The 12,423-nt window shown below is 47.4% G+C and overlaps 1 protein-coding gene across 3 annotated transcripts; it reads right to left on the bottom strand.

The window, feature by feature from the left end:
- Positions 1 to 1,805: 1,805 nt before the first annotated feature.
- On the bottom strand, positions 1,806 to 10,239 carry LOC137349354 (zinc finger protein 235-like). 3 transcript variants are annotated; one of them, XM_068014873.1, is made up of 3 exons: positions 10,072 to 10,239; positions 8,724 to 9,453; positions 1,806 to 3,483 (listed from the first exon to the last, which is right to left on the bottom strand). In XM_068014873.1, the coding sequence occupies exon 3, from the start codon at positions 3,379 to 3,381 to the stop codon at positions 2,356 to 2,358; it is 1,026 nt and encodes a 341-aa protein (XP_067870974.1). In that variant the 5' UTR covers positions 3,382 to 3,483; positions 8,724 to 9,453; positions 10,072 to 10,239; the 3' UTR covers positions 1,806 to 2,355. The 3 variants fall into 3 exon arrangements, with proteins under 3 accessions (XP_067870974.1, XP_067870975.1, XP_067870976.1); XM_068014874.1 differs by having other exon boundaries at positions 9,340 to 9,453; XM_068014875.1 differs by lacking the exon at positions 8,724 to 9,453.
- Positions 10,240 to 12,423: the final 2,184 nt, after the last annotated feature.

Here is a 12,423-nt window from a genome sequence, read left to right as displayed (position 1 = left end):
TAAATTTTAAAGTAGCAGTCCAGCAATAGTAGCTTTCTTGAGATTTCAGGATCTCCCAAAAAGCACGAGTAACAGGAATCACTCTTGAGGCAGAGATTTTTCAGAAGCAATAGGAATTTGCTACCTTTAACAATGCAGGGCTTCCTCTCAGCAAAGGAGCCTTTCTCCACAGACAGCAGCAACTCCGCTTTCTCTGGGTCTTTTCCTCTCCAGGCAGAACACAGACACAACTCAAATGTGGAATTTTGTTCTCCAAGAGATGCCTTCTTTTCAGGGAGAGGTCTTTTTCGAGTCTGCCAAAAAACACAAGTCCCAGCCAGTTTGTTCTGCCTCCTGCCTGCCCAGCACTGATCTTTCACAAAGCAAAGTGAAATTGAACTCTTAACAATGTCACGTGACCTATCATTTTCCTTGCTGTTGTTGCTTGGAAACAAGTTGCCTTGCAGACTGTGCCCCACTCAGTTCAGCATTCAATTTTCTCAGTCTTGCAAAACACAGAACTCCAAGTTTTTTCCTTTGTTAAAAGCAAAGCACATGTAACAGTGTCCTTGTATATGAATCACAGGAAGCTAACATCGAGGGAAAGCGAGCAATTAGGAAAGCAAATAGTATGTTAGCTTTCGTTACAAAGGGATTGGGGTAGAAGAGTAAAGAAGTCTTACTACAATTATACAGGACATTGGTGAGGCCCCACCTGGAGCAGTGTGTGCAATTTTGGTCTCCTTGCTAAGGAATGACATACCACCATTGAGGGAATGCAATGAAGGTTCACTAGTCTGGTTCCTGGGATTGTTGTATTTATTCATGGTCTGTGGGTGTTACTGAAATGGCCAGCATTTATTGCCTATCCCTAATTGCCCCTGAGAAGGTGGTGGTGAGATACTTCCTTGAATATAACTGAGTGTCTCGCTCAGCCATTTCATCGTGTAGTTCAGAGTCAACCACATTTCTGTGGGTCTGGAGTCAGACCAGATCGGGTAAGGACAGCAGATTTCCTTCCCTGAATTTTGGATTTTTAGGTGGATTTTTAGGACAATCCGTAGTTTCATGGTCACCAATATTGATCCTCGCTTTTTAATTGCAGTGGTGGGATTTGAATTCATGTCTCAGCATCATTAGTCCAGGCCTCTGGATTACTAGTTCAGTAACAGAACCACTCTGCTCCATCTCCTCCTGTGAGGAGAGATTGAGTAGATTCGACCTATATTCCCTGGGGTTTAGAAGGAGATGTGATCTGACTGAAACATCAATCCTTAAGGGATTTGGCAGGGTCGATGCTGAGAAAATATTTCCCCTGTCTGCGCAATCGAGAACACCAGGTCACTGTCTCAGGATAAGGGATAAGACATTTAGGACTAAAATGAAGAGAAATTTCTTCACTGAAAGGGTTGTGAATCTTTGGAATTGTCTTCCCCAGGGAGCAGTGGATGCTCAGTCATTGAGTATATTTAAGACAGAGATTGATAGATTTTTGGTTACTGAGGGAATTAAGGGATATGGGGATAGTGCGGGAAGGTGGAGTTGAGAAGATCAGCCATGATCTGGGTGAATGGCAGAGCAGGTTCGAAGGGCCGAATGGCCTCCTCCAGCTGCTATTTCTTATGTTCATTAAACCTCAGTCTGGTTCCTCTCGAGCTGCTGAGTGAGTGAATTAAATCTTTCTCGACAAATCACCAAGATACCAGATGACAAGTCATACCCGAAACATCATTTATTGGTTACAAATCACAACTTAGTTAAATCTGGACACACAGACACTTTATAAACATGTATAAACACATTTAAATGTAATCAGAGTTATCCAGCAGTTCAGCACTAATAGGGAGAGTATTTCACAAAACAAGTAACAAAGATTAACCAGACGATTCAGTGATTGACTGTAAATCAACACTAATGGATGCTGAGTATTAATTACAGCAGGGACCGGAGTCTGAGCTTATAAATTGGTGAGTTTACTTCACTATCACTATCTTCACTATCTGACATGTTAACAGTTGTGAACAGTCTGTCTGTCCAACAGCTCCAGTCTACGAGTGCTTAGAAACACACAGAGCTTAAACAGCCTCATTCTTGAGCTAAAGAACAGACTTTCTCCTGTCAATATAGAGTTACAGGATTGGCCTGTGATCTGTTTATTGTTCATCTTTTGTTCAGTACATTTAATGAGTGGATTTAAATTGAAAATGAGGTTTGAAGACATAATGGTCTATTCACACATGAATGAGAGACGCTGTGGGCCAGACGCTCAGTCCAAGAAGAGCAACTGACATCAGAAATAAACCCCAACTGTCAGAATGAACATGGTTCAGTCTGGATATGATTAACAGCAGCAACAGCAGAATCCAACCCCTGTAATTATCTGTGAACTCGCTGGTGTCTCAGTAGATAGGATGGCCGAGTGAATCCCTTCCTGCACACGGAGCAGATGTATGACCTCTCCCCAATGTGAATGAACTGGTGCGACACCAGGTGGGATGACTGAGTAAATCTCTTCCCACATATGGAGCAGGTGAATGGCCGCTCCCCAGTGTGAACTCGCTGGTGTATCAGCCGAGTAGTTGAATCAGCAAATCCCTTCCCACACTCAGAGCAGGTGAATGGCCTCTCACCAGTGTGTACTCGCTTGTGTTTCACCAGCTTGGATGTAGTAGTGAATCCCTTCCCACAATGAGAGCAGGTGAATGGCCTCTCCCCAGTGTGAATTCGCTGGTGTGTCAACAGGTTCCATGACTGAGAGAATCTCTTCCCACACTCAGAGCAGGTGAACGGCCTCTCCCCAGTGTGAACTCGTTGGTGTGCGTGTAGGGAGGATAACTGAGTGAATCCCTTCCCACACTCAGTGCAGGTGAATGGCCCCTCCCCAGTGTGAACTCGTTGGTGTGTTCGCAGGGCGCATAAATTAATGTATCCCTTCCCACACTCAGTGCAGGTGAATGGCCTCTCCCCAGTGTGAATTCGCTGGTGTGCAAGTAGGGAGGATGACTGAGTGAATCCCTTCCCACACTCAGTGCAGGTGAATGGCCTCTCCCCAGTGTGAACTCGTTGGTGTACGAGTAGGGAGGATGAATGAGTGAATCCCTTCCCACACTCAGTGCAGGTGAATGGCCTCTCCCCAGTGTGAACTCGTTGGTGTGCGAGTAGGGAGGATGACTGAGTAAATCCCTTCCCACACTCAGTGCAGATGAACGGCCTCTCCTCAGTTTGACTGTGTCGATGAGTTTCCAGCTCAGACGTGTAATTTAATTCTTTCTCACGGTCCCCACATTTCCACAGCTTTTCCCCAGCGTTACTACACTTGTGTACCGACAGGCCAGCTGATCGGCTGAAGCCCCGTCCACACACAGAACACGTGTACGGTTTCTCCACACTTTTTGCTTCCATGATCAAAGGCCGATGATATTCAGATCCTGATGAATCGAGTGACTGTCACATCTTGAGGTGATGTTTGATTTTCCTGTCCGCAAATCCTCCCTTTCTAATACCCTGTAACATGAAGTTTCAACAGGAAAAAGGGAGTGAGAGAGAACCCACAAAAACACAAAGACAAGTTGTGAAATTGAGCTGAATGAATCTGGTAATTTGTGGGACCAGAACAGAGAGTGGGCGGGGCTTCAAGGTCCCAGTGACCAGGACAGAAAATCATTGACTCATTAATTTTATTCTCACTCTGCACACAGGGGCTGGAGAACTGAACCCAGGCACAGTAGAGGGAGGGAGAAAACTGGCAGAGGAGGAAAGAAATGGTGCAGATGGTGTCATGGGTTTGGATTTCAGCACAGGGAGGAGGGAGAGTGTGTGGGACTGCGATTTACAGCTTTGGGGAAACAAGAGAGGAATAAAATGTTCCATCGGATCTCGAATTGTCTGTTCTGAATTTCTATCCTGTACTGACAGTGATGACTTTTATTACCTCCTTTTACAGGGGATTAGGAGAGGATTTACACACATTGATTTGATGCTCACTCTGCACACAGGGGCTTTCGCACCATCTCTCCTGAAGGTGCTGGGGTCACTGTTTACATCCCACTGAACTGTAAGAAAGAATATCTTATTAGATGATATTAAAGATGGTATTATATTATAATATTATAATGAGAGGCCGTTCACCTGCTCCATCTGTTGGAAGGAATTTAATCGATATCCAAAATGCTGAGACACCAGTGAGTTCACAAGTGACTGTAGCTGTTGCATTCTGTAATTATTGCTGCTGTTAATCACATCCAGGACTGAACCATATTCATTCTGACAGTGGGGTTTATATCTGCTGTGTTAATATTCTTTATAGCTGGGGTGGAGTTTAATATTCCAGCAATTGGTTTGAACAAAGAACAAAGAAAATTACAGCATAGGGACAGGCCCTTCGGCCCTCCAAGCCTACGCCGATCCAAATCCTCTATCTAAACCTGTCGCCTATTTTCTAAGGGTCTGTATCTCTTGACTTCCAGCCCATTCATGTATCTGTCCAGATACATCTTAAAAGACGCTATCGTGCCCGCATCTACCACCTCCGCTGGTAATGCGTTCCAGGCACCCACCACCCTCTGCGTAAAGAACTTTCCACGCATATCCCCCCTAAACTTTTCCCCTTTCACTTTGAACTCGTGTCCCCTTGTAATAGAATCCCCCACTCTGGGGAAAAAGCTTCTTGCTCTCCACCCTGTCTATACCTCTCATGATTTTGTACACCTCAATCAGGTCCCCCCTCAACCTCCGTCTTTCTAATGAAAATAATCCTAATCTACTCAACCTCTCTTCATAGCTAGCGCCCTCCATGCCAGGCAACATCCTGGTGAACCTCCTCTGCACCCTCTCCAAAGCATCCACATCCTTTTGGTAATGTGGCGACCAGAACTGCACGCAGTATTCCAAATGTGGCCGAACCAAAGTCCTATACAACTGTAACATGACCTGCCAACTCTTGTACCCAATACCCCGTCCGATGAAGGAAAGCATGCCGTCTGCCTTCTTGACCACTCTATTGACCTGCGTTGCCACCTTCAGGGAACAATGGACCTGAACACCCAAATCTCTCTGTACATCAATTTTCCCCAGGACTTTTCCATTCACTGTATAGTTCACTCTTGAATTGGATCTTCCAAAATGCAACACCTCGCATTTGCCCTGATTGAACTCCATCTGCCATTTCTCTGCCCAACTCTCCAGTCTATCTATATTCTGCTGTATTCTCTGACAGTCCCCTTCACTATCTGCTGCTCCACCAATCTTAGTGTCGTCTGCAAACCTGCTAATCAGACCACCTATACTTTCCTCCAAATAATTTATGTATATCACAAACAACAGTGGTCCCAGCACGGATCCCTGTGGAACACCACTGGTCACACGTCTCCATTTTGAGAAACTCCCTTCCACTGCTACTCTCTGTCTCCTGTTGCCCAGCCAGTTCTTTATCCATCTAGCTAGTACACCTTGGACCCCATGCGCCTTCACTTTCTCCATCAGCCTACCATGGGGAACCTTATCAAACGCCTTACTGAAGTCCATGTATCTGACATCTACAGCCCTTCCCTCATCAATCAACTTTGTCACTTCCTCAAAGAATTCTATTAAGTTGGTAAGACATGACCTTCCCTGCACAAAACCACAAATCCCTCAGTATCTTCTCCAGCAGCTTCCCTACCACTGACGTCAAGCTCACCGGTCTATAATTACCTGGATTTTCCCTGCTACCCTTCTTAAACAAGGGGACAACATTAGCAATTCTCCAGTCCTCCGGGACCTCACCCGTGTTTAAGGATGTTGCAAATATATCTGTTAAGGCCCCAACTATTTCCTCTCTCGCTTCCCACAGTAACCTGGGATAGATCCCATCCGGACCTGGGGACTTGGACACCTTAATGCCTTTTAGAATACCCAACACTTCCTCCCTCCTTATGCCGACTTGACCTAGAGTAATCAAACATCTGTCCCTAACCTCAACATCCGTCATGTCCCTCTCCTCGGTGAATACCGATGCAAAGTACTCGTTTAGAATCTCACCCATTTTCTCTGACTCCACGCATAACTTTCCTCCTTTGTCCTTGAGTGGGCCAATCCTTTCTCTAGTTACCCTCTTGCTCCTTGTATATGAATAAAAGGCTTTGGGATTTTCCTTTACCCTGTTTGCTAAAGATATTTCATGACCCCTTTTAGCCCTCTCAATTCCTCATTTCAGATTGCGCCTACAATCCCGATATTCTTTCAAAGCTTCGTCTTTCTTCAGCTGCCTAGACCTTATGTGTGCTTCCTTTTTCCTCTTAGCTAGTCTCACAATTTCGCCTATCATCCATGGTTCCCTAATCTTGCCATTTCGACCCCTCATTTTCACAGGAACATGTCTCTCCTGCACGCTAATCAACCTCTCTTTAAAAGCCTCCCACATATCAAAAGTGGATTTACCTTCAAACAGTTGCTCCCAATCTACATTCCCCAGCTCCTGTCGAATTTTGGTATAGTTGGCCTTCCCCCAATTTAGCACTCTTCCTTTAGGACCACTCTCGTCTTTGTAACTTTGTAACTTTTACTCTTCAAATCCCTTTGGGCTATTCGCAGGGTTTTGTGGGATGAAACCAAACAGTGATTTACTTGTACTTTTGGCAATTTTGTATATTATATTCACTGCTCACAATGAGATCTGTTCTACATTGGGAAGAGCAAACACAGATAGGGTGATCACTTTGAGAACCATCTCCATTCAGTCTGCAAGCATGTTCCTGAGTTTCCAGTCACTTCCCATTTTAATTCTCCGTCCCACTCCCACTCTGATCTCTCTGTCCTCGGCCTCCTGCCCTGTTCCAATGGGAGCTCGAGGAACAGGACTTGACAACCTTCCGGACTCAACATTGAGTTCCGCAGTTTCTGTAACAGAGAGTTGTCGGGATCTGGAACGCCCCACCTGAAAAAGGTGGTTGAACCTGATTCTATCAGTCATTTTAAAAGGGAGTTGACAGGTATTTGAGAATGAGGGACTTACAGGCTTACAAACACCAAGTGGGTGTGTGGGACTAAACACAACTGCTCTTTCAAAGGACCAGCACAAGCACAAAGGGTTAAATGGCCTCCTTCTGTGCTGTAAGTTTCTATGATTCTAGGAGTTGGCCATTTAGACCCTCGAGCCTGTTCCACCAGGCAATGAGATCATGGCTGATCTGTGATCTAACTCTATATACCCGACTTTGTCCCATTTCCATTAATACCTTTGGTTAACAAAGATCTATCAATGTCAGATTTAACATGAACATTGATCTCGCATCAACTGCTGTTTGTGGAAGAGAGTTTCAAATTTGTACCACCTTTTGTGTGTAGAAATGTTTCCTAACTTCACTCCTGAAAGGTCTGGCTCTAACCTTTACTCTACATCTCCGAGTTCGACACTCCAGAACATCCAGCCCATGGGCCAGAATCCAGCCTGCCAATAGTATCCATCGGACCTGCCAAAACATTCAGTGACTGACAATGATTACAGCTCCTTTACCAACATGGCGGAGACGCCTCACTGCACATGTCCTCCTTTACCAAGATGACAGACAAGCTTCAGTACCTGATATTTTGGCTCCTTTACTAAGATGGCGGTGCCCGGGCTGAGCTGCTTCTCTGCCGGCGCTTCCCGCCCAAACTCCATATCCAGTGCAGCCTTCCCGGCCGTGAGCTCAGGACCCAGGCCAAGCACTGGCTCTGCCTGCGTACAGACTCGGCCTGGGCCTCAGGCTCTTCATCACCGTCTGATGAGGTGCAGGCCCAGCAGCAAGATGCAGTGGTAACCGTGCCCCGGGAGCAGGCTGCCATGGTGACCGGGCCCCGGGAGCAGGCTGCCGTGGTGACCGGGCCCCGGGAGCAGGCTGCCGGGATGACCGGGCCCTGGGAGCGGAGCAGAGAGACAGAGGCCGACAGAGGCAGGCAGAGAGACAGAGAGGGCGGGGGAGAGGGCGAGAGAGCAGGGGGGGGGAGTGCGAGAGAGCAGGGGGGGGGAGTGCGAGAGAGCAGGGGGGGGGGGGGGGGGAGTGCGAGAGAGCGGGGGAGAGAGCGGGGGAGAGAGCGGGGGAGAGAGCGGGGGAGAGAGCGAGAGAGCGGGGGAGAGAGCGAGAGAGCGGGGGAGAGAGCGAGAGAGCGGGGGAGAGAGCGAGAGAGCGGGGGAGAGAGCGGGGGAGAGAGCGAGAGAGCGGGGGAGAGAGCGAGAGAGCGGGGGAGAGAGCGATTCTGGGTACTGCCTGTGCGCAGTTTGCAAGTTCTCCCTGTGACCGCGTGGCGTTTCGCTGGGTGCTCCGGTTTCCTCCCACAGCCAAAGATTTGCAGGTTGATAGGTAAGTTGGCCATTGTAAATTGCCCCTCGTGTAGGTAGGTGGTAGGGAATATGGGGTTACTACAGGGTTAGTATAAATGGGTGGTTGTTGGTCGGCACAGACTCGGTGGGCCAAAGGGCCTGTTTCAGTGCTGTATCTCTAAATAAAATAAATAGAGAGAGCAGGAGACAGGGAGAGTGTGAGATCAACATCTCTCCTCACAAATGGAATCTATATGGAATTCTCTGCATCGCTACATCAAGTGTGCAGGTAGACAATGTCTACGACTGCAAGCAAAAACCATGCCAGGTTACTCACTAAATCAGTGTTCAACGTAACGTTGGGAAAGTAAGTTAATACATTAGTTTCCTCATTTAAAGCTTATTCACAAAAATGCACATTTTTGTTATTTTGATGAACAGTCAAATAAATTTCTAACACCTTTACCTTTCTGAACGTTGCTCACCTCTGGCCCCCTATGCAGGACAACATTTTGAATGTAGCCCCTCATGCAAAAAGACTGGACACTCCTGATCTATACTATCAGTTCTAACATCCTGAAAATTTCCAGGTTGTCAGAGGGGAAAGAGAGAGGCAATATATGCTTAATGGCACAGATCCAGAGTGTGCAGGGACAGAGAGACCTGGGGGTTCATATGTATAGATCATTGAAGGTGGCAGGACATATTGAGAACAGTTAGCAAAGAATATGGGATCTTGGGCTTGATAAATAGAGGTATTGAGTGCAAAAGCAGGGAAGTTAAGGGAAACTTTTATAAAACTCTGGTTCAGCCACAACTAGAGTATTACATCCAGTTCTGATCACCACACTTTAGGAAGGATGGGAAGGTCCTTGAGAGGGTGTAGAGGAGATTTACCAGAATGTTTCCAGGGATGAGGGAATTTAGCTACAAGGTTAGGTTGGAGAAGCTGGGATTGTTCTCCTTGGAACGCGGGACTGGGAGCTTCTTATTGGGGGTGTTGAGGCCGACACCGGCTGTTTCTGAAGCCTCCCTGCACATCCACCAGCTTCATTCCTCCCCTGCACTCAGCGATTGCTCACCCACTGAGGATCTGACACGACTGCTTCCGTCCAGCTCGAGCACCTTCACTGCCTTTGATTTTGTGAGCAACTCGTGCAATGAAACCAAAGCAAAGTCCTGCAGATGCTGGAAATCTGAAATAAAAGGAGAAAATGCTGGAAATACTCAGCAGGTCTCAGTGAAGAGAGAAACATATTTAATGTTTCAGGCACATCAAACAGCCGGTGCCTGCAGCCTGGAACTCGGAGTGGGAGAGGGAGGAAGAATGAGGAGAGACAATATAGTCCAACACTCACAGCAACCTACAATCCACCGACATTACCGGGATAGGGAGACAGAGTTTAGAAACATTCAGCAACACGACTCCAGTAAAAGATCCCAGGAGGAAAAGGGGGAGCAGTGTGTGTACCTGCCCTGATATCCCCCTCCCCAGGCCTGTCAGTCAAACCCCCCACTCCTCCCAGTCCACAGCTCAGCCTAGCAGCTTCCTGCACCTTGAGCCAGCCCTGCCCAGGTGTGGCCCAGTCCAAGGGGAGTCTTTGTGGAACCAGGGAGTGGGGGAGGGGGGACCTCCTGCCCTGTGCTGTGTCCCAAATGGTTCCTCCCTCCCCCAGGCCCCTTTATAACTGAGCTCAGTTTCCCGCAGCTGCCGCCCGCTCGGTGCAAACACAGGACCGGGAGTTTGTTATCGGGGGTGTTGAGGCCTACACCGGGTGTTTCTGAAGCCTCCCCGCCCACCAGCCGCCACTTACCGGCTGCAGAAGCGACTCACAAGCGTCTCTCCGCCGCCTTCGAACAGTGATCCGCAATGCGCCTGCGCACCCGGGACTTAACCTCTGAGCTCACAATATCCAGTTGATTGACTGCAACTCCGGACCAATAGGAAAAGGGGCGGGACAGGAGGACAGATTCTGCGCAGTTCCTCCCTCATTTGCTTCTCTTTGAAAGCCCGAGGATGAATCCATCAGCATCCGGGACCTGTCAGCCCGCAGCTCCATTAGTTCCTTTTCATAAAACTGTCTCATTCCCTTTGAAATGTTTCAATTAAACCTGCCTCCACCACACTCTCAGACAGTGCATTCCACACATTAACCACTCGCTGGGTGGAAAAGTTTTTCCTCATGTTATTTTTGTTTCTCTTCCCAATTACTTTAAATCTGTTCCCTCTCGTCCTCCATCCTTTCACCAGTGGGAACAGTTTCTTTCCATCTACTCTCTTTGACCTGATGCCATGAGACATCATGGGGTCCGGAGCCCATGCTGAGGACGTCTCGGGCAACTCCCTCCTGACTGTATACACTGTGCCGTCACCTCTGCTGGGTCTGTCCTGCTCGTGGGACACCTGGGGATGGTGATGGCAGTGTCTGGGACATTGTCTCTAAGGTATGATTCTCTGTCCAGACCTCTCGTGATTTTGAATACCTCGATCACATCACCTCTCAGCCTTTTCAAGGAAAACAGCACCCTTTTTCTTTATCGTAATCTCTACCTCTTTTATAATCCAGGGAGCTCTGGATTTACCTGCCCTCCGTTTCCACTTCGAGGGAACATATGTTGACTGTGCCCGAACTCTCTCTTTTTTGAAGGTAACCCATTGTTCAGCTGTCAGGTTTCCTGGCAACTTTTGAATCTCATTTATTCAGCCAGCTCCATTCTTACCCCATTGAAGTTGTCTTTCCCCAGTTAATTACTCTTACTCTGGATTGTTCTTTATCCTTTTCTATGGTCAGTCTAAATCTTATGATACAATGATCAATCTCCCCGACATGCTCCCCTCCTGATAATTGATCGACCTGGCCCACCTCATTCTCAAGAACCAGGTCCAGAAGTGCCTCCTTTCTCATTGGACTAGCAACATACTGTTGTGGATAATTTTCCTGAACAACTCTCGGAACACTGGCCCCTCACTGCCCTTTACACTACTACTATCCCACTATATGTTTGAATAATTAAAGTCCCCCATTGGAACTACCGATAATTTTTGCACCTCTCTGTAATTCCCTTGCATTTTTTCTCCTCCACGTTCTTCCCACTCACTGGTGGCCTGTGGACAACACTGAGCAATGTAAATGCATCTTTTTTGTTCCTTCGTTCCAGCCAAATTGATTCTTTTATCGACACCAATGGGACATCCTTTTTCTCCAACACGGCAATGTTCTCATTTATCAATACTCCACCGCCCCTTTCCCTTTCTTTCCTGAACACCTTGTATCCAGGAATATTTAACACCCAGTCCTGCCCTTCTTTGAGCCAGGTCTCTGTTCTTGCCACAACATCATATTTCCACATGGCAATCTGCACGTGTACCTCACCAATCTGATTAACCACACTCTGTGCATTCACATACATGCACATTAACCCTGATTTAGACTTTATTACTTTATCCCTGACTCTGACCCCACCTTATAACTTGCTATTCCCTACTCCAGTGCTAACTATCTCTCCCAGTATTCTGTGCACCTTGGTGTTCCGGTCTGATATTTTTCCCTGGTTCCCATACCCCTGACAAGTTACCAGTTTTGCTTCCCTCCAATCGGAACTCCCTCTCAGGTTTCCATCCCCTTACCAATCTAGTTTAAACCCTCCCCAACAGCACTAGTAATCTCCCTGTGAGGATGTTAGTCCCAATGCTGCTTCGATGCAACCCGTCCATCTTGTATGGGTCCCACCTGTCCCAGTGCCTCAGAAATCTGATGCCCTCCCTCCCACACCAGTTCTCCAATCACCTGTTTAATCAGTCAATTCTCCTATTCCTATGCTCACTTGCACATGGGAGTGGGAGTAATCCTGAGATAACTGCTTTTGAGGCCCTGCTTTTTTAATCTCCTTCCTCGTTTCCTAAAATTTGTTGTCAGGACCTCATTTACCCTTTCCATCTATGTTAATGGTGCCAACGTGGACCACGACCTCTGGCTGTTCACCTTCCCCCAGATAAATGTCCTGTAGCCGTTCCGTGACATCCTTGATCCTGGCACCAGGGAGGCAACACACCATCCTGGAGTTCGATCTACAGCTGCAGAAAGACTTCTGTGTTCCCCTGCCTAATGAATGCCCCATCACGACTGCTCTTCCACTCTTCCTCCACCCCTCCTGTGCAGCTGAGC

This window comes from Heterodontus francisci, chromosome 34 (assembly GCF_036365525.1).
Source record: "Heterodontus francisci isolate sHetFra1 chromosome 34, sHetFra1.hap1, whole genome shotgun sequence".
NCBI lineage: Eukaryota > Metazoa > Chordata > Chondrichthyes > Heterodontiformes > Heterodontidae > Heterodontus > Heterodontus francisci.
This window is presented reverse-complemented; position numbering and strand designations above follow the sequence as displayed.